This window comes from Stegostoma tigrinum, chromosome 35 (genome assembly GCF_030684315.1).
Source record: "Stegostoma tigrinum isolate sSteTig4 chromosome 35, sSteTig4.hap1, whole genome shotgun sequence".
Taxonomy (NCBI): domain Eukaryota; kingdom Metazoa; phylum Chordata; class Chondrichthyes; order Orectolobiformes; family Stegostomatidae; genus Stegostoma; species Stegostoma tigrinum.
The window spans coordinates 22,949,308-22,977,153 of NC_081388.1; the positions used below are offsets into that span (position 1 = coordinate 22,949,308).

The 27,846-nt window shown below is 43.5% G+C and overlaps 1 protein-coding gene across 2 annotated transcripts; it reads left to right on the forward strand.

Annotated features, from left to right (window-relative positions):
- Positions 1 to 208: 208 nt before the first annotated feature.
- Positions 209 to 27,846, forward strand: LOC125447559 (transmembrane protein 205-like). 2 transcript variants are annotated; one of them, XM_048522038.2, is made up of 6 exons: positions 209 to 509; positions 16,687 to 16,755; positions 17,948 to 18,174; positions 21,486 to 21,604; positions 23,012 to 23,175; positions 25,568 to 27,846. In XM_048522038.2, exons 4-6 carry the CDS (start codon positions 21,505 to 21,507, stop codon positions 25,868 to 25,870), a joined length of 567 nt encoding a protein of 188 aa, XP_048377995.1. In that variant the 5' UTR covers positions 209 to 509; positions 16,687 to 16,755; positions 17,948 to 18,174; positions 21,486 to 21,504; the 3' UTR covers positions 25,871 to 27,846. The 2 variants fall into 2 exon arrangements, with proteins under 2 accessions (XP_048377995.1, XP_048377996.1); XM_048522039.2 differs by having other exon boundaries at positions 16,704 to 16,755.

The following is a 27,846-nucleotide window of genomic DNA, read 5'->3' on the forward strand; positions in this document are numbered from 1 at the left end:
CAGGACTCCCACTCCAAAGTCCCCTGGTGCCTCTACAATATGGGTCAGACTTCCATTCATTGTGACTGATAATTTGTTTACTGTCAGTTAGGCATTGTGGTTTAAATCCTTATCTCAATGTGCTTGTCATAAACTGCACTATTCACTGGAGCTTCCTAGGTGTCTGCAAGTCTAATGGGATACTTCCACTGCACAAAAGTAAACTGGGAATGCTAAGCCAGGAAAACTCCCTGTGTTAATAGATGGAGCAAGATCTTTAACTGAGGTGAGAAGTTTCGCTAAACAGAAACTCAAGGTGCTAAATCGGTGGTTTAGTTGATTATAACAGGTACTGATCAAGCCAGAAGTTAGGTTCACAGTTCTCCAAAGGCTATCTCGTAAACAGCCTAGTGTGGTCCTGGTGCTCGAACATGGATTGACAGCGAGGAGGTGGGGAAATGTTGGTGTTAAAACCAGCAACAAGGCCATAAGAATCAATTTCATCAAACTGCAGTAAGAACTGGCGAATGGTACGTATTTGATTTCTAATCCATCATAAAGCTAACTGGATATAACTTTATTTAAAACATACTGAACAGCACAGCAGTTTTCTTGTGGCTATACCTGATTATATTTCTTTTGATTTTGTCTGAGTATTTTGCAATCTGTCAAACTGCTCAACAGATCATCCTCTTGAATAGCTGCAACCAAAAAAAAAAGTAACAGATGTTGAACACACTTTCACTTTATTCCCGTCCTTGGTTTTCTATGAAGCAGCCATAATTCACATAAGTCAATGGTGACCTAGATAGGTGGGGGAGTGGCAGGGGATGAGCGGGAGCAGTGAGAGGGGATTCACTTTAAACTGTTTTTGTCTTGGCCCTTGTTTAGTGTGTCCCTTGTCCTGTACATCGTTCTGTGGCCAATCATTCAACTGCCTAACCTAATTTCATTTGGGTTATCAGACAGGAAAGACTACATGTTGGGCTGCAGCTGAAGTTCGGCCCTGAGTTGAAGGGTCAAACCCTCACAGTCCTGCTAACTTACATTCTTCCTCTCTCCATGACTGAATGCACTGATTCATGGGATCTAGTTCCCAGAGAGCAACTGTCCAAACCTGGAGCCGGACTGATGGGGACACACTAAAATCAAACCAACTCTGTCCACTTCCAGCATCTGATTTGGGAGGGGGTTAGTGGCAGGGAGTGGAATTTGTGACTATTTCTCTCTAGTCCTGGGATGCTGAAAGCAATAGAGATGTTCCAGTTGTACTTAAGTTGTGACCTGATCAGCCTGGGATTCTCCACATCCTTCAGGCTCAGTTCTACTCTGGTCACTTTGCCAATCGGGTGGACTTACAGGGAGCTGTATTGCCCTTCTGCAGGTGAAAATGGGAGTGTCCTTTAAACAGACTGGGTCCCTCTGCGCTTCCTGCTGCTTTGAGTTTAAATGATTTCACAAACTACCACAATATGCACAAGGTAGTTAAAGGGATGAAATTGGTTGGCCAATACTTTAAAACAGGCGTTAGCAAATACGTGTCTAATCCGTTTTGTCAGTTTTGCTGCCTGATATCTTTTGGGGATCAAATCATATTGACAGAGGGCTTGTGCCTTGCTTTCCAATCTTATTTCAACCCTGTGAAGCATTGTTACTTTGGAAGGTGCTGCAGCCTGACACACTCGGGATACCGTCAAACCTTGCCTTGATAATACCCTGCTGGTAAATACCAGCCTGGTATCAACCTGTTGGTCCCAAATTCTGACACAGCCTGAACCTGCTGGTTCCACAGCCCAGCATTTAAGTCATCAACCAAATACACATTACAAAGTGGGTAAAGGATACTGACTTAGCTTTCGGTTAATTTGTTCTATCTCTTTCCGTAATGATTCACATTCCTCCCATAGAAATTTTTTACTGTAAAAAAGAACAAAAATAACTCAATTAATCCCTTGATTCTGACATTGTTGGGGAACATTTTATTTGATTGCAGCATATGAAGATGGAGCTTTCCCTAAGTTGCTCCACATCACCTTCTACCATGCAACAATTTTACTTCAATTGACACCTGATCCATTGTTAATTGTTGTAAAATTTTCTCATCCTTTGCGTGGATCTGTGCTGTCAATCAGCAAGACTTGAAGCTCATTGAAGTTGAAGAACATGAGGCCAGAGCAAGGTGAAGGCCATTCAGCCCATCAATTCTTCTCCATCCTGAATCCATAGATCATTATTCTGTCATGCATTTTCCCATCTACATCATGTGTTTGATCCCCTACTTTAAGGAATACTGACTTCCTTCCCTCACCTTGCCTGGAAGAGATATTAAGCAGTTGCATTAATAACTTTCTAACCTTACTGTTCCTTTGTCATCAGATATTGTTCAAAATTACTTTCAATTCTATGGTTTTGTCTCGAAAATCTACTCCTAGTAATTATTCCGCCAAATTGGGTGTAGTTTTACCGAATGTTAATTTACCAACTAGCAAGACGTTCCCCTGCTGAGATGAAATCAGATGTGTTTTTCCTCAGTGAGAGTCCGATAGTTCAGTTGGAGTTAGCAGACCAACCCTAATCTAGCCTTTTCTACTGTCAATCACGGGAAGCATTAAACTGTGCATGGTTTGTGACTCCACCCAGTGATGCTGCAAGAACCAGTGCCGTTGAGCTGCAATGTGGCTCTACTTGACTATGGGGCCACTGAAGAGAAACTGAATCGCACATCAGCATCCATAAACAGGAGGGAAATCACTGTGCTCGAGAAAGAACAGGAATCACCACCTAATCTCTGCTCAGTTGTGCCCTCGTGGAGACTGGTTTGAGTAAGCACATACATGGGATTCGATATCACTGAACACTGACTATTTTCAGTCATAGAAGTCTTCACTTTCTTTCTCAGCACTTACCTCTCATGTATTTCTGCAGCAAGTTCTTCAGTATGGCTGCTGGTCTCTGTTGTTTGGACTTGGTTTTCCATTTGCTGCACTGGATCCTGTGTTTTGGTCAGGCTTGAGGACAACTCTTTCTTCAGGTCTTCAATCTTTCTGTCTATCATTAAATTAATCCTGTCCTCTTCAATATTATTGCTCATGCTCAGTCTCCTCACTTCAGCTGTGAAAGACAGAAGAATTTTCCAATGAGATGAAACTGGTTATGGTGTCGGTCAGGTTTTGAGTAGGGAATGTGGGACCACTATCTCCTACAGGTAGCAGCGTAAGTCAGCAATCGGACTGCATTACACCACTGAGTTCATGGTTACCATCACTCTCTTCTCCACTCGTACCAGGGAGTATTTCCCAGCTCCCCTTCCTCTAGCATTCTGATACAACAAGCAGGGCAGGACTTAAACCATTAATTGTAGGGTCTTGGGTAGTGTTGTAGAACAGAGGGACCTAGGAGTTCCGATACATAATTCTTTGAAGTTTGTGTCACATGTAGACAGGGTGGTTAAGAAGGCATTTAGCATCCTTGCCTTTATTGCTCAGACCTTTGAGTACAGGAGTTGGGATGTCATGTTGAGGTTCTACAAGACATTGGTGAGGCCTTATCTGGAGTATTTTTATGTCCAGTTCTGGTCACCCAGTTATAGGAAGGATATTATTAAGGTAGAGGGGGTTTGGAAGAGACTTGCCAGGGCGTTGCATGGTATGGAAGGTTTTGAGTTATAAAGAAAGGCTAGATAGGTTGGGACTTTTTTCACCGAAGCATAGGAGCCTGACAGATGATCTTATCAAGGTTTATAACATCGTGAGGGGTGTAGATGGGGCTAACGGTAGGTGCCTTTTCCATAGAATGGAGGATTTTGAGACTGAGGGGCATATTTTTAAGGTGAGAGGAGAGAGATTTAAAAATGGCATGAGGGGCAAATTTTTTACATCAAGGATGTTTCACTTGTGGCGGATGTGTGTACAGTTACAACATTTAAAAAGACACTTAGAAAAAGTACATAAATAGGAAATGTTTGGAGGGATACGGGCCAGGAGCAGGCAGGTGGGACTAGTTTAACTTGAAAGGGTTCAGAAAAGATTTACAAGGATGCTGTCAGGGTTAGAGGGTTTGAGCTACAGGGAGAAGCTGATTGGCTGGGGCTGTTTCCCCTGGAGTGTTGGAGGCTGAGGTGACCTGATAGAAGTTTATAAAATCATGAGGGAGTAAATAGACAAGGTCTTTTTTCCAGGATGGGGCAGTCCAAAACTAGAGGGCACAGGTTTAAGGTGAGAATGGAAACATTTAAAAGGGACCTAAGGGGCAACGTCTTCATGCAGAGGGTAGTGCGTGAATGGAATGACGTGCCAGAGGAAGTGTTGGAGGCTGGTACAATTATAACATTTAAAAGGTACCCGGATGGGTACATGGATAGGAAGGATTTAGATGGATATGGGCAAAATGCTGGCAAAAAGGACTAGATTAATTTAGGATATCTGATTGGCATGGACAAGTTGGACTGGATGCCTATTTCCATGCTGTACAGCTCTATGACTCTATTTCGGAATTATGCTCGGCATAATCGACTGATAGGACTGAATACACTGAAAGGTCTGTTTCCACACTGACTCTGTGACTCTATATTGGGATTATGCTCGGCATGGACTGATTGGACTGAAAGGTCTGTTTCCACGTCTGACTCTGTGACTAATTCCCTTTCTTCAAAGGCAACTGGCATCGTAAGTGTGTGCAGACTGTTGACTGTGGAGGGTCAACACTGCCACTGTCTCTACCCACCCCCTTCCATACAGCCCCCAAACTGAACATGTTCTTCCATTGATAACATAAACACAACCCAAAGCAAGACCTCACTCAGGCTTAAAGACAGAGGCTACCTGTAACATGCCACAGGAGGTGTTGGCATAGTATTGTTGTCACTGGACTAGTAATCTTGAATCTCATATTCGTGTTCTGGTGAAATGGGTTTAAATCACACCATAGCAAATGGTGAAATTAAAATTCAATAAAAAGCTAGCCCCAGGGATTACTGTAAAACTTCATCAGGTTCACTCATGTTCTTTAGGGAAGGAAATCTGCCATCCTTACTTGGACTAGCCAACCTGTTACCCCAGACCTCCAGACTGACTTTTAGTTTCCCTCTGGGAAATTAGGTATGGGCAATAAATGCTGGCCTAACCAGTGATGCCCATATCCCATGAACAAATTTTTAAAAATCTCTGTAGCTCATACCATCATTGTCGGTGCATGAAACCGCTGAGCCATTAGTTCCTCTTACAGATGTGCAGAGACCTTTGGGCAGCGTTAGAGCTGACCAACAAGAGACTCCTGGGAAATGGAGCTCACATGGCACAACATTATTGGCCACTTCCTAATGCCAGCGTCTGTGCATATCAGTCACTCTCTGGCAATCGCTATCCTCACTGTCCCACCTGCCTGGCCTGTATATATTTCAGAGATCCACGTCCCACATACCCTCCAAGAGTCGAATCTGCTGCTGATGGTGACTTCGCTCCTTTGCCAGGAGGCTAACTGTTTGGTTCAAGGATTCAATGGTCTAGGAATAAAGTAAACTGTCAGAACAAGATCAACAATACTTCTCATTGATATTGCATACTATTACACTGCATGACGATTTCAATTAGCTACACAGAGATAAGATTAATTAGGAACATATTAGAATCTGCTTTAAGAGATCGATAGGGCAGGGATGTGAACATGGAACAGACAGTGATGGTTGAGTTACAGTAACAGTTAGCTGCCCTTACCCCTTCTCTTCCCTCCTGCAACAGCGATAGGATTCCCGTTGTCCTTACCTAACATCCCGCCAGCATCCACAATCCAGAAGATCATCAGACACCACTTCCGCCACCTCCAGCAAGATGCCAGCACCACATATTCCCCTCCTTTGTCCACCTTCCACAGGGCCTGTTCCCTCTAGGACATCCTGGTCCAAACTTCCCTCATCCACACCCACACCCACACCCACAACCACAACCCCATAGCCCCATGGCACCATCCCCTGCACTGCCCATTTACTTCCTCCCTCCCCTGTATCCAAGGGTCCAAACATACCTTCCAGGTAAAGCAACACTTCACCAGCACTTCCCAGAATCTAGTCTACTGCAATCGTATAATGTACATTTGTACATTCATATAATGCACTCTCCTCTACATAGGGGAAACTAAGTGGAGTCTGGGTGACCACTTCACAGAACACCCACATCTGCTCGCAAAAAAGACCCTGAGCTTCCAGTTCCCTGTCACTTTAATGCTCCTGGTGCTCCGGTTTCCTCCCACAGTCCAAAGATGTGCAGGCTAGGTGGACTGGCCTTGCTAAATTGCCTGTAGTGTTCGGGGATGTGCAGATTAGATGGGTTATGGGGGATCGGTTGGGTGGGTACTCTGAGGGTTGGTGTAGACTTGGTGGGCCGAAGGGCCTGTCTCCACACTGTCGGGAAAATCTGTTCTATAACCTACACTCTCGCTGATGACCACGCTGTTCCCTGGCCAACATCTCTCTCTCAGACTTGCTGCAGTGTTCCAGCAAAGCTCAGCACAAGCTGGAAGAACACCTCATATTCCACTTAGGGACCCTACAGCCCTATGGACTCAATATGGAGTTCAATAATTTTAGGGCCTAAACTCTTCCATGTCCTAGCCCCTTATCCCACACACCAGGCCTTGTTATCACAGAGCCTGCCACTACACAATACCTATTGTTACTCACTAATAGTCTCCATTAACAGCAATTCGCCCTCCTAGCCAAATAATTATCCACTCATTTGTCTTTCCAACTGTTCTTCTCTCTCTTTGGGCTCTACCTACCCCTATCATTTACTCCTTACAACACCCCCCATCCCTCCCAACCACCCCATCTTCTGCATATAAACCAATATTTTCTGAGCTACCGTCAGTTCTGAGGAAGGGTGATTGGACCCGAAATATTAACTCTGATTTCTCTTCGCAGACACTGACAGATCCGTTGAGATTTTCTATCAATTTGTTTTCATTTTTGATTTACAGCGTCTGCAGTTCTTTCGGTTTTTACCCCTGAATGTTTCCCTAGCTCATTCCCAGAAAGGCATGTGTAGCCTAGACAATAAGATACAAGGGTGTGTGTATTAGAGGATATAGTGATAATAGAAAGGTGCAAAATGAAAAGTAATAGACGGTGAAAGGCACATCACAGAATGCCCGATCCTTCACGGAACTTGACTTAAGAGTGTCACAGCATGTTACATAGTGGTAATGAGGGCTAGGGCTATGTTATATTGTGGGTAAAAGTACAAGAGAAAGAAATAATTGTAGTGTCACAAAAACGAAGTTCTCTTTCGCCTGAGCCTTACTCTGGTTTGGACTTCAATGTGAAACTTGATGACCTCAAGCTCATCTATCAGGTGCTTGCTTTCGGGTGGTGATCCTGAGTGGTTGTCAGTGAAATTCCGCACCTTATTAAACGTGGCGTCTAAAACACAAGCAAAGTTTAATCAGATCTGCTGGTGAAATGGTATCATTCTTTTACATCATCATAAAGACTTGTGCTGGTGGACTGCAGGTTTGATTGAACATCAATATATATCTGTCCCCACCTTTCTGGTGACAGCCGCCAAACTTCAACGTCTGCTGCAATGGAAAAAGAAATAATATCAGTGTTTCAAAACTAACTTCTGGGAGACTGACGCTGGCTCCAAACTGGATTCATTCTGTACTTGATGCAGAAAAAGGTCATTTGCTACAGTGCTGTCAGTGTGCTACACAACTTTGTTAACAATGTTACTGCCCATCTCCTTCACAAACTGCCTTTGAAGCCACATTCCAAAGTAAAGGACCTAGTTTAAATGCCTCAATAGGTTCTGGAGCTATGTTCAGATTTTTAATAATTTCAGGCTAGGAGGATCCCAGGGTATATCCTGTTCTGTTAGCTCCTGTCAGCATACACTGCAGCAGAATGACAACTGCTGATTACAGCAGTCCCAAGAAACTGAGGGAGTTACTCCTCTCCATTACTGTCCAGTGTCTCCATATGGACCATGTGCGGATGAAATGTAGGTCAGGCCCATCACCACCGATTGGCTTTCCTCCCTTACTATTTGACTGTAATGAACACATTTCCTGGATTGGTTTTGGGACTTTATTTCTAATAATTCAGAAATTTCAAACAGATTTTCTTGAAGTCAAATTTCCAGATTAAACAAGCTCAATCATCTTCAGATTCCTGATCCCTAAAAACCATCTCAATTTTCCCTGCCTCCTAGCCCTTGCCTAAGTTAGGAAGCACGACTGTACAGTGCAGAATACGCAGCCACCCAGGGTGGACGACAGCAAGCCGTACAGGGCAGCTTCACACAACCTGGGAGCTCCTCGTGGGCTAACTTTGGATTCATGGCATGGCTGCCTACTGCAATGACAGCCCCCTCTGTTTAATTTTCACTGAAGTCCCACCAGGATGCAGCCAGGTGTCAATCAGCAACTGTGCAAAGGAGTACAGCTAATATGCCAACAATTATCTTGACCTCAAACATCAGCTCAGTCTTTCTCCACCAACACTGCCTGGCCTGCTGAGTATTTCCAGCTGTTTCTCTTTTGAGTTCAGATTTCCAATTTCTTTGGTATTTTGCTTTTGCATTTATGCAGCTCTGTTCTGTATTTGAATATCACAAGGTTGTTCACAGGAGAGACTGTCAAATATTGTCTGACATCATCAGCTACATTGAGAGAGACATTAGATTACACTTGGGTGATTAGGTAGTTGTGGAGGTGGGGAGAGGAGATAGAGAAAGGCAGAGAGGTAAAGGAAGGGACTGGGACCTAGGCAGCGGAAACCACAGCCACCAAGGGCAGGATGAAGGAAATGGATGACGTGCAAAAGGTCAGAACTTGAACAGCATAGGGATGTGGCTTGGAGGAGGTTACAGATCAATTACTTGAAGAATTTTGGTTACCAAACTTGTTTTTTGCAATTTTGTTTTAGGAACTGTCATAAAATATGACAAACTGTAGCCTTTACAACACAGCATCTCAACATCCATCATTGTTCTTGGGTCCTGGACAAATATTTGAGCATTAATCTTAACTTGCTCGATGCAGGAGAAAATAGTAGGCAATGGGCATTGAGTTGTGAGCCAATCAGCATTGTGAGCCTGTCGCAGGGGAACAGGAGGCCATTCAGGCCCTGGAGCCTGTCGCAGGGGAACAGCAGGTGGGTCAGACCCTGGAGCCTGTCGCAGGGGAACAGGAGGCCATTCAGGCCCTGGAGTCTGTGGCAGGGGGAACAGGAGGAGGTGGGTCAGGCCCTGGAGCCTGTCGCAGGGGGAACAGGAGGTGGTGGGTTAGACCCTGGAGCCTGTCGCAGGGGGAACAGGAGGTGGTGGGTCAGACCCTGGAGCCTGTCACAGGGGGAAACAGGAGGAGGTGGGTCAGACCCTGGAGCCTGTCGCAGGGGGAACAGCAGGTGGTGGGTCAGAACCTGGAGCCTGTCGCAGGGGAACAGGAGGAGGTGGGTCAGAACCTGGAGCCTGTCTCAGGGGAACAGGAGGTGGGTCAGACCCTGGAGCCTGTCGCAGGGGGAACAGCAGGTGGTGGGTCAGACCCTGGAGCCTGTCACAGGGGAACAGGAGGAGGTGGGTCAGAACCTGGAGCCTGTCTCAGGGGAACAGGAGGAGGTGGGTCAGACCCTGGAGCCTGTCGCAGGGGGAACAGGAGGAGGTGGGTCAGACCCTGGAGCCTGTCGCAGGGGGAACAGCAGGTGGTGGGTCAGACCCTGGAGCCTGTTGCAGGGGGAACAGGAGGAGGCCATTCAAACAGTACCCAGTTGAGAGCACCCGCCAGTTATCTCTATTGTCTATGTCAATGACCAGGTGCTCCCTAACCCAGGTAGAAGAAAGCTTGTCTTGGAGACTAGCAGAAGCGATTTAGGAAAGTGTGACATTAAGGGATGCAGTCACTCTGTGCTTAAGGCTGTAGGTGCTTGCTGTTCCAGAATTTGTAATTTTTACCAAGTTGGAGATGTCAAGATTCAATGAGATAGCAAGAACTGCAGATGCTGGAGTCAGAGATAACAAAGTGTGGAGCTGGAAATCTCAAGAAGGGTCCCGAAACGTCAGCCTTCCTGCTGTCTTGATGCTGCCTGGCCTGCTGTGTTCATCCAGCTCCACAGTGTGTTATCTAAGATTGAGTGATGTGTTTGAATACAGCTGGAAGTGGACTAAGGACTGGCCTGTGTTTCGTCACGCTCACAAGACTCTAGAAGATAAAAGATGTCATTGACAGATAGGGAGACAGCTTTGATATGGCACCACAGGAATGTTCACTGGCTCCACTTGTTTCAGCACTAATCAAGTTGTCCTGTTGTATCACTGATTGTGGGTGCTACTGCTTGGACAATCCAACACTCAGTTACAAGAATTGCAGCAGGCATTTTCTCTCTACTCAGGGAAGGTAACATTTGTCTTTTTGTTTTTCTATAGTTGACTGATCCCTAGGTTTTATTTCACACGAAGACCAGTTCTCATAGGCAAAATGAAAAGGAAAGAGAGAAGATGGAGTGAAGAGAATGAACTGGAACATGAGTTAGCTCATGGCTAGATTACTACGTACAGCTCTGATCACCATATTACAGGAAGTCTGTCATCACCCTTAAGAGAACCGAAAGGAGACTTGCTCAGATGTGGGCAGGATTAGACAATGTTGGCTATGAGGAGAGATTATAGGATACGAAATATCTTGATTGAAACAGCAGAGGCTGAGGGGAAATTTAATCGAGGTGTGTAAAATTATAAAGGGACGCAGATAGTTAGCAAGGATCTAGTCACTTTAGCAGACAGCTTGATAACCGTTGGCAGAAGAATGTGAGAACCCTTCTCCATCTGGAGGAGTGCAGGGTTCTGAAACTGGCTGTCTGAAAGCATTACCACAATAAGAAAAAGCACCTGACAAGCACGCAATAACTTAAGATGGGTCAAGAACTGGAAAGTTTGATTAATTTGGATAGATCTTCTTCAGCTAACACTGACAATTTTTTTTGGGGATGTGGGGGGAGGCCCACCCTCTTCAACTTTTTTCTGTGATTCTGCAACAACAGCTTATAATTATAATGTGCCTTAAACTTAATCACACATCTTAAGGCATTTCACTGAAACATTATAAAATAAGTATGACACCAAACCACACAAAGAAATAATGTTCGATGACCAAAGGGTTGGTCGAAGAGGTAATTTTAAAGAGTGTCTTTGAGGAGGAAAGTGAAGTAAAAAGAGGTGAAAGGAGAGACAGTGAAGAGGGTATTCAAAAGTTTGGGTTCGTGGCATCCCAATGCATGTGGAGGAGGAATTACGATTGGAAATGCAGAGGCTGTAACTAAAACAGCACAGATAACTTAGAGCATTTTGAGGTGGCTGGAGAATACGGAAAGAGAGAGGGAGTGAGGCCAGGTTTATAACCAAGACGGTGCTCAACATGGCGTGGATGTAGGATACCAAGAACAGGGGTGAGACACAGAGGATTGATAGTATAAATGCAGTGCAGAGCTGGAGGTACACAGCAGGCCAGGCAGCATCAGAGGAGCAGGAGAGCTGACATTTCGGGCCTAGACCCTTCATCAGGGCTGGGGAGGGGGGAGGGAGCTGGGAAATAAATAGAGGGAAGAGGGGTGGGGCTAGGGGAAGGCAGGTGGGATGGTGATAGTTGGGTGCAGGTAGGGGTACTTGAGTTAGGGAATGGAAGTGGGATAGTGGAAGACCTCAAGTTCACAAAGGGTAGAATGTGGAAGATCGGTCCAAAGTAAACTAACGCATGGGTGAGTTGAGACGAGTAAAATTGAGTTATCTTGCAAAGTAGCAAAATGGTAGTGTTAGAGATGGCACAAACAGGTCAGAAATTCAATTCAGGGTCCAATTTGACACCAAGAGTTTGTGAATAGAATTCATACCCACTGTCCCTTTCAGCACCTCCCTGTGTTGATCACAGCTTGCCGCTTTTAACTTTGTACATTGTTGCCTCAAGACCATAAGGTGCATGTCCAACTAGAGTAAAACCGACTTACCATGGTATCCCCATCACTATCAGTGACAATCCGAGACATGAGCGAAATATCAGTATTCATCTCTCAAATTTATCAAACTGCAAAAGCAAAGCACAGAAGTTCATCACAGCATTTACTAGATAGTTTCACTATAAATTGCACCTCTCTTTACCATAATCTCAGTGACTTTGTACAGAATTTCTCCCAGAGGAGCAGCATTTAACACACACAATGCTGCTGAGATGGTGACAGTGAGCCACCTCATTGCAACCTGTGTGATGAAGGTGCCCTCAGTGTCATCAGCAGGGGAGTCTCAGGCTCTGACCCATCAATGGGGAGGCTAATTACAGTCTCAAAGCTCCTGAATTTCTTTAAGCAAACCTTTAGGCCAATTGTATTTACAGACAAATCTCAGTCTTTGTTTCCTTCCATCTAAATAACTATAATTAATTGTCAATTAAGTGATAGAGTCTTACACCATCTAATAATTACACTGAGAAAGTTGCATGGTTTAGCATGAAAACATTAAAACAAAATTTCAGTGCACTACAATAAAATGTATGTTTTTGAATATCAAAATAAATACAGTAGCTAGATAATTGTAAAGCTGTCTCTGACACATGCTGCTATCATGTGTGACTCCTGATCGAAAGCTTGGGATGATGAAAGGTTACAGTGGGAGACAGGAGTAGTAAAGTCAAGCAAATTATGAGCCTTTGGTTGTTGACAATCTTGAGAACTTATACTGATGCAAACTAATTCCTGATATAGTCTGTAAATCTTTGCATTTCTACCAAACTAAAGGTTGTGACTATAAAGATCTGGTTCATCAGGTGTTGCAGAAACCAATTTCCAGGAAGGCCCAGAGTAGATGCTTATAATGTGGCAATAATCCACAATGACAGTGAAACTCCTGTCCTTAGTCCCTGATGCCTGAGATGGGTCCCTACAATTATGTTTCCAATTTATGGGATTCCTCAAATGATCGATAGTGACCTCTCAAAAAGATCACAAGATGATTACAAGAGACCAAGTCCATTCTGTTCATCTTGGGCAGACTGGAAGTACCCAACATTGAAATTGTTGGAGCCAATACTCTGTTGTTTCTTCATTAATCCAAGCTTCTCACCTCCACTGCTCTATGTGGAAATCTGTGTCCACTGTGTGTAAAGAAGGATTTCTGCTAACTTGTACCTGCGTTTGCTGTTATACTGCTTTCCCAAATTAATTTGAAGTTATTTTTTAGATTTCTTCTTTCACATCTCATCTACATACCTTATTCACTATCCCAGACTGCTCATAGCCACACCAGCCTCCTGTCTCTTCACTTAATCACCAGTTCCTGAATGTTTCCCCTATATTTTAGAGAGCAGAACTGGGTACACTGCTCATGATTGGATCAACCTCTTTTGAATTCCAGAAGGAGTTCCTCTCGTTTTACGGTTTGGTTCAGCATTTTATTTGCATTGGGGATGCTGAACCTGCTAAACCCATTTGTAACTTGCTGAACTAAGATGCACGCCTTTTTGTTTTACACGCATTGGCACGTTTCAAATAATCACAACAATTTATGCTGTAATAAAAAGGGATGTTGATTGGTTGTCAAATCATCTGTGTTTAATCAAATCATTCCAGTGGGGAAAGCATTGGGAACTCTAGTTTCCCTAAGCTCCTGTGCAAGTCAAAAAAGATGCAAAGCTTGAGTTTTTACAGAGAACAATGAATTTGTGTCACTGCTGGCAAGCATAAATGAACAATATCATGAGTTTGGTTGGTCATCTTAAATTAGTTTTTAGCCTTGTTGTTAACTTATTCAGGATGCTTCAGCAATTACTGCCGAGTTGAGGAATCACATCTAACAGTGGATTTTTTTTGGGTTTTGCAATTACGGGCTGACTAAGTTCAATCTGTGCTCTGTCTGGAATAAACAACTGAGTAAAATGCTGCTCAATATGATCAAGTGATCACTGGAATGTATGACTTTTGCACCTGACATTACACCAACGCTGAAATTCTTACACAGTAATGCTCCATTTTGGATAGATGGCAGGATCCTGCTTGTGGGGAATATCACTCTTAGAGCCACTACATTGCAGCCGTGCGCAATGGCGTCATGAGGACAACAAGGCAGTGCATGCATTAAAGTCTGAAGGTAGACACCTTTGACTTGAAGCAGGTTTGTGTGATTCAGTGATCAGAATATCCACTGACATTAGAATGGCTCTAATGTGCTCTACTTCCATAACAAACTTGTAACGTTCTAGGGTCTTGTTTATAGATTGCTGACTGGGTCAACCTTAGTGGATGCAGCTATACAAACCCTAACATGCATGTTGGCCAGTGAAGGTACAGCTGCAGTAGACAATGATGGAGAGACGATGAGTGGATTTCTAAATAGTGTTTGGAGGAAAGGACTTCTCAATGTCCAGTGAATTGGAGCATGGAATGGAGTGTATTAAGGTATAACAGAAAATCCCTTCAAGTGATGCAGACTCAAAGATCACAAATTTACTGCCTATTTGTTGAGAATATGCACACTGTAGGTGTTTAGGGAGGTGTTTGAGTAAAAATGCATTTCTTGCAGAAAGCATCTAAAATGTTAGTGAGTGCTGGATCTAGAAGAGATCCCACATCTACACCATCAAATTGGGAATTGTGTCATTAAACCTGAAGCTACAATAATTCTAAGTTCATTATTTTAATGAATAAGGATTCAGAAACTAGAACTGTCTACTTTGCTGTTATGTGATGATGTGAGCAAATATCAATGGTTTTCTTTAGCAGCACAAATGTAAATGAGATTGCAATATCAAAGCAACACATAGAAAATGCCTTGCTATTTAAATGTAGGTTATGTACAGTCTTCATATGTGCAAAATTCGTTAAAAACTGGCTAATGTAATTCACCCAACCATTTCACCAGTTCACATTGTACAGACCAGCAACTGTTAAAACAGGACATACAACAACTTTCATGTGTCTGCAATAGTCCCATACACATGTGGGCAGAGTGAGCCATGAGGATGAATCTCTCATGTACGTCACACGGCAGCTCATTATTCTTACAGTATGTTGGTTATTTTTTCCTGTGTGATACATCTTGTTTGCTGGTGTTAAATGTCACATGACTCTGCCTACATTCACATTTTGTTCACTCTCTCTTCACAAGTGACTGCTTTTCCTGGATTGAGTATAATATTACAAACTCCACAAATTTGCAATGTGATCATATAGAGTAGAAACTCTTTATCCCCAAGTTACTCTACTCAGCACTTCCTCTTCTCTCCCAGCTTGACATAACATCTCTTACAGGTACTTACCATTCAACTTTGAGCCCAGTGGATTACAGAAATTACAGCAAATTCAATTGAGCTGCTCTTTCTCCAAAACACAACAGCAACGAGGTGCAGGCAGCTTCTGACCCTCCTCATTCATTCATGAATCTGGGTCTCATTTAATCACACTGAGCCTTATTGTTATGATCTGCACATTATTGCTGCATTATTGAAGTGAAATAAACTGCTACCCTTCTCCTATTGAATCATTCTGCTGAGTCCATCCTCTGCATTGGCAGCCTTCTTCTCAAGAACATTGAAAGATGTTACTTTCAGGGCTCAGGTTCTCCACAAACCCTGCTGCCTGACCTGTGTGTGCACGGTGACGAGGTTGATAGACTCTATATTGATGAGGGTGATTAAGTGTACGGGTAAGGGCAGCGGGGGTCATTTACTCATAGAATGTGGGTGTTGCTGGCCTTCACTGTCCATCCCTAGGTACCCATGAGAAAGCGACCTCTGCTTGCGTGTGCGTTGAGAAGGGAGTGATGGTAAATTGAGAGATGAGAGAAAGAACGATCCCCTCAGAAGAAAAATAAAAGTTTATTTGAGAATTTGTAACACATTAAAATCAATGATGTCTTGTTGACCTTTCGGCAACTTGATTTGCTATAAATCAAGTAATGCTGAATGCAAATATTAACATCAACAATATTCATTGCTTCCTCATCAAGTTCCACAGATTGGATCAGATGAAGTAATGGGCAAGTGAATACATAAAATAATAACTGTTTTTAATAAATTCATTTAAAACACAGATTTTCATATTTATAATGGTATACCATATTTCAATCTATAACCCACAAACTTTAATAATTATATATTATTATAATGCAAACATCCCAGTCTAAGTAACATCTTTGTAAATCCATATTGATTCTTGTGAAACTGACATTGGGGAGTTGATAGTAGATAATAGGAAAATAGCAGATGTCTTCACAGTAGGGTGGCACGATGGCTCAGCGGTTAGCACTGCTGCCTCACAGTGCCAGGGACCTGGGTTTCATTCTACCCTGAGGCAACTGTTTGGATGGAGTTTGCAAATCCTCCTTGTGCTTGTGCGTGTTTCCACCAGGTGCTCTGGTTTTCTCCCTCAGTCCAAAGATGCACAGGTTAGGTAGATTATCGACAGTGTTCAGGGATGTGTAGGTTAGGTGCATGAGCCATGGGAAATGCAGGGTTACAGGGATAGGGTGAGTCTGGATGGGATGTACTTCAGAGGGTCAGTGTGGACTTGTTGGGCCAAATGGTCTGTTTCCATTCTGTAGGAATTCTATGAAATGTCATTATGATGTTTTGCTTCTGTTGCCATTAGGGGTCATGTTCCTAACTTTCAAATGTTATATAGTTTGGGAAGCATTGCTTATATATATTATCAAGTCCTAACTTTTACACTGGATTTCACAGCTTTGGATTCCATTTAGGGACCTATTTTTGGAAGCTAAGGAAAAAGTCACACATCGGGGTGATAAGGAGGTGAGTCAAACTGGATTTTTCCCTTGTCTGTTCATGTTAACTGCTGTTTATTAGGTCATTATGATCCTGATTTTTCAGTCATTCCATTATATTGAATAGTACTGAAGTCTAACAGGACAGGTGTCGCTTGGTATGGCTTGTCACCTTCTTTGAAATGGGCACCTGACTAGTCTGTTTGCCAAACTACTGTCCCATCACTGGTTCACACTGAATTTGAAGGAAAATTATTCCTGATGTGTGGTTAATTGATTGCCCATTCCTAGTTAGCCTGAAAAGATGCCTTCTAAAACTGCTACAGTTGAGAGCTGGAAGCACTCCCTGGAGAATTAAAGCTATCAAGGCATACAGGGATAGAGTGGAGATAAGACATCAGTTCTGATCAATGTGAATGGCAGCACACACTCAAGGGGCTGAATATGTTACCTTTTCTTTTTAGTTCATTCACGAGACGTGGGAGCCACTGGCTAGGCCAGCATTGATTGCTCATCCTTGATGGCCGAGAGGGCAGTAGTGAGTCACCAGACCAGATAAGGATGGCAAATTTTCTTCAATAAGAGGACATTAGCAAAACAGATGGGTCTTTCCTTGACAATGAATGGATTCATGGTCGTTATTAGACTGTTAATTCCAGATTATTCTTGAATTAAAAATTCTACCACTTGTCCCAGCAGGATTCAAACCCAAGTCCCCAGAACATTACCTGGGTCTCTAGATTAATAGTTTAGCAATAATACCACTAGGCTACCTCCTGCTATTTCCTTTGGTGCACATTGAGGAATTCCAGGATTGTGATCCTGCAGTTATGACGGAGCAAGGAGACCTGTCCAGTTTCATGGTGTGGAGTTTGGAGATGTTTTACAGTTTACAGGAACCATCAATCATTCACTAACTCACTTGATTTAAAGAAATGCAAAAAAAACACAAATCCAGTGTCAAAATAAGAATTACTACCCTCTAGTTAGAAGTTCTATGAATACAATGCAACTATAGCGAATATTCAACTTGCACGGATTCTTTTAGGCTCAAAAACAATTTAAACTAAAATTCTCTGTTCCTAAAGTTATATCTTTTGATTTTTTTTCCATACTGCCCTGACTCACTTACCTGTAGTAGCTTTGTACCACCACCAGACTTCAAACCGTGTAATTAAATATAAACGCATTACGTCGGCGCTGAATGGTTTGTTACACAGGAGCCTCCGTAAGACCGACAGAGGGCGGGGCCGCCGGGAGGTCTTTCAACCAAGCTTTGACCGGGAGATCGGAAGCCCCACCTACCCGCCCTCCATTGGCTCCATTGCCGGAAGGCCCGGGCATGTTCCATGTCAATCACACCAAAGCTGTTTGTCTATTGAAGGCCGCACCTGTCAATCAGGGTCAGCAGGTGTGGTTGCCGCTGGGTGACTGAAGCACGCAGCAGGTGAGTGGCAGAAACTGCCGGACAGCCGAGCAGCTGAGAACTTGAGGGCTAATTGGCGTCAGCTAAAAACAGTTCGGGCGAGAATCCGCACCTTCTCCCAAAATCCTTCAAATGTCCGCTTCCCTCCCAACTTCCGGCTATCGCTGACAGTTGACCGTTAACCGTCCAGGCTTCACGCGAACGTGTGGTAGCGTGTGCCCCTGACCCCGCCACTTCCAACTTGAACGAGCTCCTTCAAACCTGAAACAAAAACAGAAGTTGCTCAGCAGGGCTGGCAGCATCTGTAAGGAAAAAAATCGTTGTTAACGTTTGGTGTCAAGTGACCCGCCCCTTCTACACGGACCACGCCCATGTCACGCCCCTTCCACTCAGAACACGCCCATGTCACGCCCCCTTCACTAGTGCTCTCTCCCCCTCCGTGCTGGCCGCGCCCTTGTCCCGCCCCCTCCGCTCTGGTCACGCCCTTTCGACACGTTCCCGTCCCTTCCGATCCTTCCCCGCCCCACCCTAGTTGACTCCGCCCCTCCTTGGTTGACCCCGCCTCTTCACAGTTCCAGTGCCCATCCTCATCTCATCCTCATCAGCAATTAAACGCCTGCACCAATGAAGAGAGGTAGCCAGATATTGAGCTGGATGGACACAGCAGGCTAAGCAGCATCAGAGGAGCAGGAAAGCTGATGTTTCGGGCCTAGACCCTTCATGGGGAATGGGGGAGGGGAAGGAGGTTCTGAAATAAATAGGGAGAGAGGGGGAGGCAGTTACCCTCTGGAAAACCCTCAGTGGATCTCTCTCGTATCTGCCTCCCCCTCTCTCTATTTTTTTCAGAATCCCCTTCCTCTCCCCCATTTCTGATGAAGGGTCTAGGCCTGCAATGTCAGCTTTCCTGCTCCTCTGGTGCTGCTTGGCCTGCTGTGTTCATCCAGCTTCACACCTTGTTATCTCAGATTCCCTGGCTTCTCCAGCTCCTACTATCCCTGCACCAATGAATCTGCCTCCAGTGCACTCTTTCGTGAGGAGTCCCAAAGACTACCAAACTGTTACAGAACACATTTCTCTTCATCTCAGTCTCCGATGTAAGATCTATTATCTTTAAATGACGTACCTACTTCTAGTCTGTCTCTCAAGCAGCAGTATTCTCTTGGCATTCACCTTGTCCAGACCCCTCAGCATCTTGTATGTTTCAATAAGTTCACCTCTTATTCTTCTGAACTCCATGAGATACATACCGAACCTAATCCTAGTAATAAGTTCAATGAAGAGTTTGTATTGTTAGTGGTTACTATAAAAGTTTGTTGATCTGGACCATCCTTTAGTAAAATTAAATACAAGAAAGCTGGAAATCTGAAATCAAAACAGAATCTTGATTTAAATGGCGGAGTGGACTTGATGGGCCGAATGGCCTTACTTCCACTCCTATGTCTTATGGTCTTAATCTGTAATCCACACAACATCTGTCGGGAGAAACAGAGTTAATGATTCAGATTGGTGACCAAACAGAATCTTGAGTTCACACCTAAAAGCAGTTGTGGTCAGACTGAAGGGGGCTGCAGTCAGGCAACACTGTAAATGATTCTGGTCACTGAGACATGGGACAGCATTCCAAGGCTAGAGACAGCGTAGAATCACTCCACAATGTCGTCTGTAACAGTTTTAGTAACTCTAACCATCACCCCACCTCGATAACCATGTGGATTCGGGAACGTGTTGCAGGACTGGCTGTGATCTGATGTCACTAATGGTGAGATTGCTGATGTAGAATTGACCACCTTCTCGATAGTCAGTCCAGTTGTTTCTTATTGTGTTGGTCAGAGGGCTCCAGGTGTAGATGGCTCACTCTGTGGCACTCCTGTGGCAGGTGATTTCACCAGAAAGTACTGCTACATGTCAGGGAAGAGATAGTTGTGAATAGAGTTGCAGCCATTTGATCAGTCAGTGCCACTGGAGGAAAGGCAGGGATGGAAGGAGACATTCAGTATAACCTCATGCCTCTCAGCATTTGTATCTGTGCACCGCACATGTGCTCAGAGTTTTCCATGTAACTGCAGGGAAACATACACAGTGCAGTCAAAAGAGCCACTGCAGGAGGTCTCCAGAAAAAGAAGCTACTTATTAACTCATGTGATCTCTAGGAAGTCCTGCAGCAGCTGTTTGGATAGTGTTTGGCTTGGAGTGTGTTCTCATCTTCAGTTGGGGAGGAAAGTTCTGAGAGGAAGATACTAGCCAGCTGAACTCTTCTGTTTCTGAAAAAAACACTCCGGTGTGAGTTCAAAATGCAGCCTATTTGTTATAGCTCACAGAGTCATACAGCACAGAAACAGACCCTTCAGACCTTCTGGTCCATATTGACCATAATCCCAAACTAAACTTGTTCCACCTGCTTGCGTTTGGACAATATCCCTCCAAACCTTTCCTGTTTGAAAACTTATCCAAATGTCCTTTAAACATTGTAACAATACCCGCATCCACCAATTCCTCTGGAAGCTCATTCCACACACAAACCATTCTCTGTGCAAAAGAAAAATGTCTTATTCAAGTCTTTCTCTTCTTGCCTCAAAATTATGCCCCTGGTCTTGAAATCCCCCCACCCTAAGGTGAAGACACCTAGCATTCACCTTATCTATACTCCTCATGGTTTTATAAACCCTTACAAGGTCATCCGTCAACCTCCTACACTCCAGTGAAAAAAAAGTCCCAGCCTATCCAGCCTCTCCTTATAACTCAATTCCTCCGGTCCCAGCATTCTGGAAGAGTGATTGAAAGAATTTACTGTGCTTCCTGCACAAGTCCTATTTAAGAAAAAACCGTTCACAATGATTTCTTTGACAGAAACCAATCCATATGTTGCCACAAAACCTGGGATAAATCCATTTCACAATCCTACAAAATGTCAGCCCTCAAATGAAATATTAAATATAAAGTGCTTCCGTAACAGCAGAAAGTTTACTCACACAACCAGTAGTTGACTGTGCCCATTTTGTGGAAGTGTCAGCCAATATTATACAGTCAAGTCTCTGAAGTGGGGCAAGGACCCACAACCTCCTAGCTGTGACGTACGTATATTACCATCAAGTCAAGACTGACAAATGAAAAATGGCACCTAGTTGGATTGGGAGAGATGACGATTCATTTCAGGTAACAGATCACAGCCCTGAAACATGGACAGTTTCTCTCTCCACAGATGTGGCCGGGCTTGTTCTACATCTGGTTATCATGTCACCAACAAAATTTGACATCTTAGGAGAGGTAAATGCTGGAGTTAAAAAAAGTAAATTGGATTAAACTAATTTTTCTTTCTGATTATAATAAAACAGGGCTTGTCGAGATAACAGAATGCCAACAGAAGGAGATCCAACTAACCTAGTCAAAACAGCCCATCTGATTATACTGTCTACCTCCTGGGGTATGCAGATTTGGGTCTCGTTCATATCGGGTAAGATGTGGAAGAGCACATTGCAGAGTTAATCAGGTTGTGCACCTTTGCTGTGAACCATTTAAGTCTTTTGATCACAGATTATCATCTGAATTTGTCCCACAAAATTGGCAGCTCATTTTATTTATGAAATGATTTTTATATTTATATGGTTTTGTTATATATTCTTTAAAGATGTATTTTCTTTAAAACAGAATGTAGCTTGATAATTGTGATTTGATTTAATTTGATTCATTGCAGTCACATGTTCCGAGGTACAGTGAAGAGCTTTATTTTGCAAGCAGATCCTAGCAAATCATTAGCAATCCTGAAGTTGTTGTTCAGTTCTATCCTGTCCTGGAAAGCACTTGAAGTTGAGAGTTGTGCCCAAAAGCACGTGACATGCAGGTTTGTGTTTGCTGGTACCTGATGGTTCTCACAGATTGCAGTGACAAACTGAGACTGCAGCCCAGTGTTCCTGGTCTGAGCACTGGCAAGTATAGACAGCAGATTGAAAGGGAAGAGGAATTGGAGAGAGTCACAAGATAATGATGGTTGATTGAGATTATTTGGCCCATCTGAAAATACACTTGCTATTCCCTCCCCATCCACCTTCCTCGTAGCACTCTGTTGTTACTGAAATTATTTTCACCTCTACATCACTGCTAGAAGCATCTTTATATGTAAAGAAGCCTTCATAACAAGAGGAATTGAGTATAGGAGCAAAGAGGTCCTTCTGCAGCTGTACAGGGCCCTGGTGAGACCACATCTGGAGTATTGTGTGCAGTTTTGGTCCCCAAATTTGAGGAAGGACATTGTTGCTATTGAGGGAGTGCAGCGTAGGTTCACGAGGTCAATTCCCGGAATGGCGGGACTATCATGTGTTGAAAGATTGGAGCGACTGGGCTTGTGTACACTTGAGTTTAGAAGGATGAGAGGGGATCTGATTGAGGCGTATAAGATTATTAAGGGATTGGTCAATCTGGAGGCAGGAAGCATGTTTCCACTGATGGGTGAGTCCAGAACCAGAAGACACAGTTTAAAAATAAGGGGTAGGCCATTTAGAACAGAGTTGAGGAAAAACGTCTTCACCCAGAGAGTGGTGGATATATGGAATGCTCTGCCCCAGAAGGCAGTGGAGGCCAACTCTCTGGATACTTTCAAGAAAGAGATGGATAGAGCTCTTAAAGATAGTGGAATCAAGGGTTATGGGGATAAGGCAAGAACAGGATACTGATTGTGGATGATCAGCCATAATCATAATGAATGGTGGTGCTGGCTCGAAGGGCCGAATGGCCTACTCCAGCACCTATTGTCTATCGTCTATTGACATCGGTTCTAAATCTTGTGTTTGGGACTTTGAATCTGTAGCTTTGTCCATGAGGTAGTGTCAGAGTTTAAAGTTTTAAATCTGTTCTTTCTCCTCAGGTTTTGTTCTGATTAACAGTGTTAGCAGACATACGTTTGGCTTGGTTCAAGGCAGTCTGTTTCCTTACTATCTCTACTCTGTCCTCGGAGGCTCATTCCTCAATCTGGCTCTCTATGCCTTGTATCACCCACATGAGTTACTCAACAATGATGAAACTGTTCAGGTAACTGAGAGACAATGTACAGCTGCCGTAAAGATAAGATACAGTGACTCAGAGACCACATACAAAAAGAGATGGAAACTAAAGCAACTAATTGTTTCTCCTGCTCTACTGAAGAATCGGAATCTTGCTGCTCAAGATTCTGCCTTTCACTTGTCTCCTCAGTTCTCATGCATGAGATAATCACACAACAATTGACACGTACAAACTTCCTTTAGTGTCCCTGTTCACATTCCAACAGGAACCAGTGGATAGTGAACTGGAGAGAGATTCCCAGATGATTGTCCTGCCAAACAGCCCAGGAGTGTTGAAATCAGTTATATTGTTCACCCTCATTCCCATGGCTGGAATCAGTTAAATTTAAACACAGGGAGGGCAGAGGGCAGAACCATTTTCTGTAGTTCACTAACTTTATCAATGAAGTCAACACAAAGTGTACTTACTGAAAATTTGTCAAACTAACGTGGAAAAATAATTCTATGATAAATGGGCGAGGAGTTAGAACATATGAAAAAGGAGCTGGAAGTGGGCTTTTCAGTCCCTCAAGGCTGTTGGTGTTTTGATTTCAACATTTCCCATTTACCCACAATAATCTTAAGTTTTGCTGGGTGAGGGGATCGATTTGTCTCTACCCCTGCCTTAGAAATACATTAATGATCCCGAATCCACTGCCTTCTGAGGTAAGGAGTTCCAAAGTTTTACAACCCTCTGAAAGAAAAAGGATTCTCCTCATCTTTGTCCCCAGAAGGTTGAATCCTAATTTTAAAACAGTCCCTCCTAGTTGTGGACTGAACCACAAGAGGAAGCATCCTTTCCACATCCACATTATCAAAACTAATCAGGATCTTATACACTTCAATCAAGTCACCCCAATGCTTCTGAATTCTGATGGAAACAATCCCAGCCTGTCCAACTTTTCCTCATAAGACAACCCAGTCACTCTCTCGTAAACCTCCTCTGAACCACTTCCAATGATTTAGCATCCTTCCTTAAGTAAGGAGACCAAAACTGCACACAGTGTTGGAAATGTGGGCTCACCAATGTCCAATACAACTGAAGCATAACATGCTTATTGTTCAATTCCCCTTGTAATAAAGGATGTTGTCACAATAGCCTTCATGATAATGTGCTGTACCTGCATCTAACCTCTAGTGTCTCCTGCTCTAGAACACCTAAACCTTTCTCTCCTTCAGAATTTCACAGTCATCCTGCATTTGAGTCATACCCTGCTTTATTAAATCTTCTTGCCAAAGTGAACAACTTCACATATACCCACATGATACTCCAATTTTTGACCACTTATTCAAACGGACAATATCTATCTGTAATGTCCTTTTGTCATCTTCACAACTTTTCTACCTTTCTTAGGGTCACCTGCAAATGCGGCCATCATGCTGTCACTCCCCTCATCTGAGACATTGATGCGAATTGGAAAAAGTTGCAGCCACAGCACAGAACGTGTAGGACTCCATTTGCCACATCAAACAAAGACCCTTTTACGTATGCTGTCTGTTTCCTGTCAGCCAGCCAAAAGTCAAAGTGTTATCCCTACATCATGATACCCCACAGACTTTGATGTGGCACGTTTTCAAATATCTTCTGGAAATCCAAGTACAGCCTGTATTCAGTTGGCCTTTTGTCCAGCACATGTTACTCTTTCGAAGAACTCCAGTAAATTGGTTAAGTGTGATTTCCTTTGATAAACCCTGCTGATATCTCATGGTTAGTTTGAATTTTTCTAAGTGCCCAGTTATAATATCTTTAATAATTGAATACAACGCCGTCCCCCATGCCAGGTGTCAAGACAATTGACCTATCATTTCCTGTTTTCCTCCCTCCCTTCCTCGCTGTAGTATTCTATGTTCTATGTTCAGTAACAAGGTTACATTGCTCCTTTCTGGACTGCTTTCCTGAATCTAAGGATTTTTTTTGTACAAATGAACACTAATGCGTACTATCTCCTTAGCAAACCACGACTTTAGAATGAAATCCATTATGACCCAGGGATTACTAACCAAATTCCATCAGTTCCAATGAATCTAGCTCTGTCTCTGATAACCCAGGGTTTCTCACTTGCATGCTCCTGTATAACTGGAATTCCAGAGCAAGATGTCAACTCATGGACGCTGTCCACTTTCCTACACAAGACTCCCCAAACCTAGCAGATGCTGTAGAGGTGCCACATCTGTGTCTGCAGCTCCCATGCTGCCAGCAGAGAAAGCTCCTTTTCATTAACTCCTTGTAGATGTGTGCTGAAGACTAGCATGATTGAACTGGAGCTGGGGTGGGGAGTCCATCTTGTCTTCCGCAGCAGGTGTGTGGGCTCAGGGAAAACTGATTGGAATCCAGGTGAATGTAATTCATCTCACTCCTAGTCATGCCTGTTTTCTCACAGATAACATCCTTTTTCGTCTGTGTGATCTTCTCCGCACTCAATGCCCAGTGGTTCGGTCAGACAACATCAGAAATTATGTTTAAGATGCATGAGATTGAGAAGGAACACCACATGGGGCAGGAGATTGGGTTTGGGACTAACCGAGAGCCCTACAAAAGGTTGAAGAAGAAGGACCCCAAATACCTGAGACTCTGCCGGAGCTTTGTGAAGTACCATGTACTGTCCATGGTATGTAACCTGATCTGTGTTATTTGCAATGGAGTCAATCTGTTCTACACTGCAACCAATCTGAAGACTTTCTAGAAAATCTCTGCTATCTTCCTCTGTGTCTGCCGAGAACTTTCTTTCGGAATTTTGAGATATCTTGGACATTGTAATCTCTGTATGTAATTTCCATTTTGATCGTTGTGTTTAAATATTTCAATTACTGTTCAGCAACAGGAAACAGCTCCATTTCTAAAAGCTTCAAAGTCTGAGGAGCATAGTGGCAAAGCACATTGTCCTTCAAGCTCTGAGTACAAGTGAAAGCCTCTGTTGGCATCAGTGCCTTGTGTGGTATATGGGGTGGGTTTGGGACATTTTGGCTCCATGTCAGTGTAACTCTACAACACAAAACCCCTGGTCAATATTGTGTGAAATTGACAATCACACTTGGTGAAATGGTAACATACACTGCGGCACTCTGTGGGGAACCTTTACTGGATCTTGTTGTGGAATTCCCATTTTCTATTTTTATGTGAGCTGTGACTAGATTCACTTACTTCAACCCTGCTCTGAAGCTGGTTGTGGTCAGTGCTGAGGGGCAAAGTGAAGCAGATAGGTATCACTCTGTTCCTCCGGAAACGGTCCTGGGATCCAGCAGCAGCAGGAGAACGTGTGCAGGCAATGGAAAGATCATGATGTGCAATGGAGTTGCCGTGAATATACCTGATTGGGATGTTGCAGAAGGCAATTACTTTGAATGTAAATCCACTGCACCGTTCCTGGAACTGCTTGATACAAGTTAGAAAAACTAAACTGATTTCTGTTCCTAGGCCCCCAGGCTTCTGTGTTTGTCAGCACAGAACAAATTAGTTCACAGTCACAGTATCTGATGAATACAGGAAGGTGGAACTTTCCATGTCCAACAACAAAATAAGTGAGCGCTGGAAATCTGAAATATAAACAGAAAGTGTCAGAAGAACTCAGAGACAGAACTAATGTCCCAGGTCATAACCTTACATCGAAACTGGGAAAGTTTCTGAAATGGGGCAGCTGGGGAAAAAAAGCAAGTTGTGTTGTGAAAGAATAGGGAGCAGGATAGATTCAGTGTCAAGAGTTATTATTGATGGGCTGAAGTATTGGGAAGTATTGGGACTGGGACATGTAAATAAACAAAGGAGTGTCCACAGGGCACGAAACTGGCTGACTGATAGCATACAGTCTGGAGTAAAGATTGTCATCGGGTTTCCAGGGGTCCATCCTGGGTCTCTTGCTTTTCCTCATTTTTAAAAATGATCTAGATCTTGGTGTACAGGTGACACAAAATTTGAGACCACATTGAGATTGGGTAATGCAGCTTTGCAGAAGCCCTCTGTTTATCAAACATCACCATAAGCATGACCATTCCGGTGGCCTGTCCTTTTAATCCTGATACCAATATCTCTATTGGCGACCTCCTATGTGTTTTCAATGAGGCTGAGGAATGAGCACCTCATGTTCCCAGTCAGCACTGTACTGCCTTCTGGACTCAATACTAAGATGCTAACAATTCAAATCAGAATCCCTGTCCCCAATTTGTTTCCTTTCTTTCCATTTTAATTGTAATTGTGTTTTTGCTTTTGGATTGCAGTTACTCATCATTCTGCCATTCACACCTCCTCTGGACATACTTTTAGTTCCTTTTCCATTCCCATTGGCTCTGTACTTGTCACCTGGTGTCTCCCATCTTCTGCCCATGTCACAAATGTTTCCCTTGATTCTTTTGCACTCATCTCATCTGCATAGCAGCAATAATTTTTCTAACAGTTCCTAGTTCTTTGAATAGGTCACTGACCTGAAATGTTAATTCTGTTATTCTACATAAATGCTGCCAGACCTGCTGAGTATTTCCATCATTGCTTTCCTGAATATGTTCTACAGGAGCTGATATTCTGGGTGACTGTGAGTGATGTGATCACACCAAACTAAAGTGCTGGGTCAGTAACCAACCTACAAACACAATGTGTTCTCTCATCTGAGGAGCCACCTTTGATACAATAATTAATACAAAAGTCTAATTAAACAAAGAGATTATCTAA

What these genes read in the sequence shown, in the direction of transcription:
- LOC125447559 (XM_048522038.2), top strand. Translation starts at nt 21,505, where the DNA reads ATGCCAACAGAAGGAGATCCAACTAACCTAGTCAAAACAGCCCATCTG. An exon ending in TTGGGTCTCGTTCATATCGG is followed by an intron (nt 21,605 to 23,011) that starts GTAAGATGTGGA and finishes CTTTCTCCTCAG; the next exon opens with GTTTTGTTCTGATTAACAGT. An exon ending in ACAATGATGAAACTGTTCAG is followed by an intron (nt 23,176 to 25,567) that starts GTAACTGAGAGA and finishes GTTTTCTCACAG; the next exon opens with ATAACATCCTTTTTCGTCTG.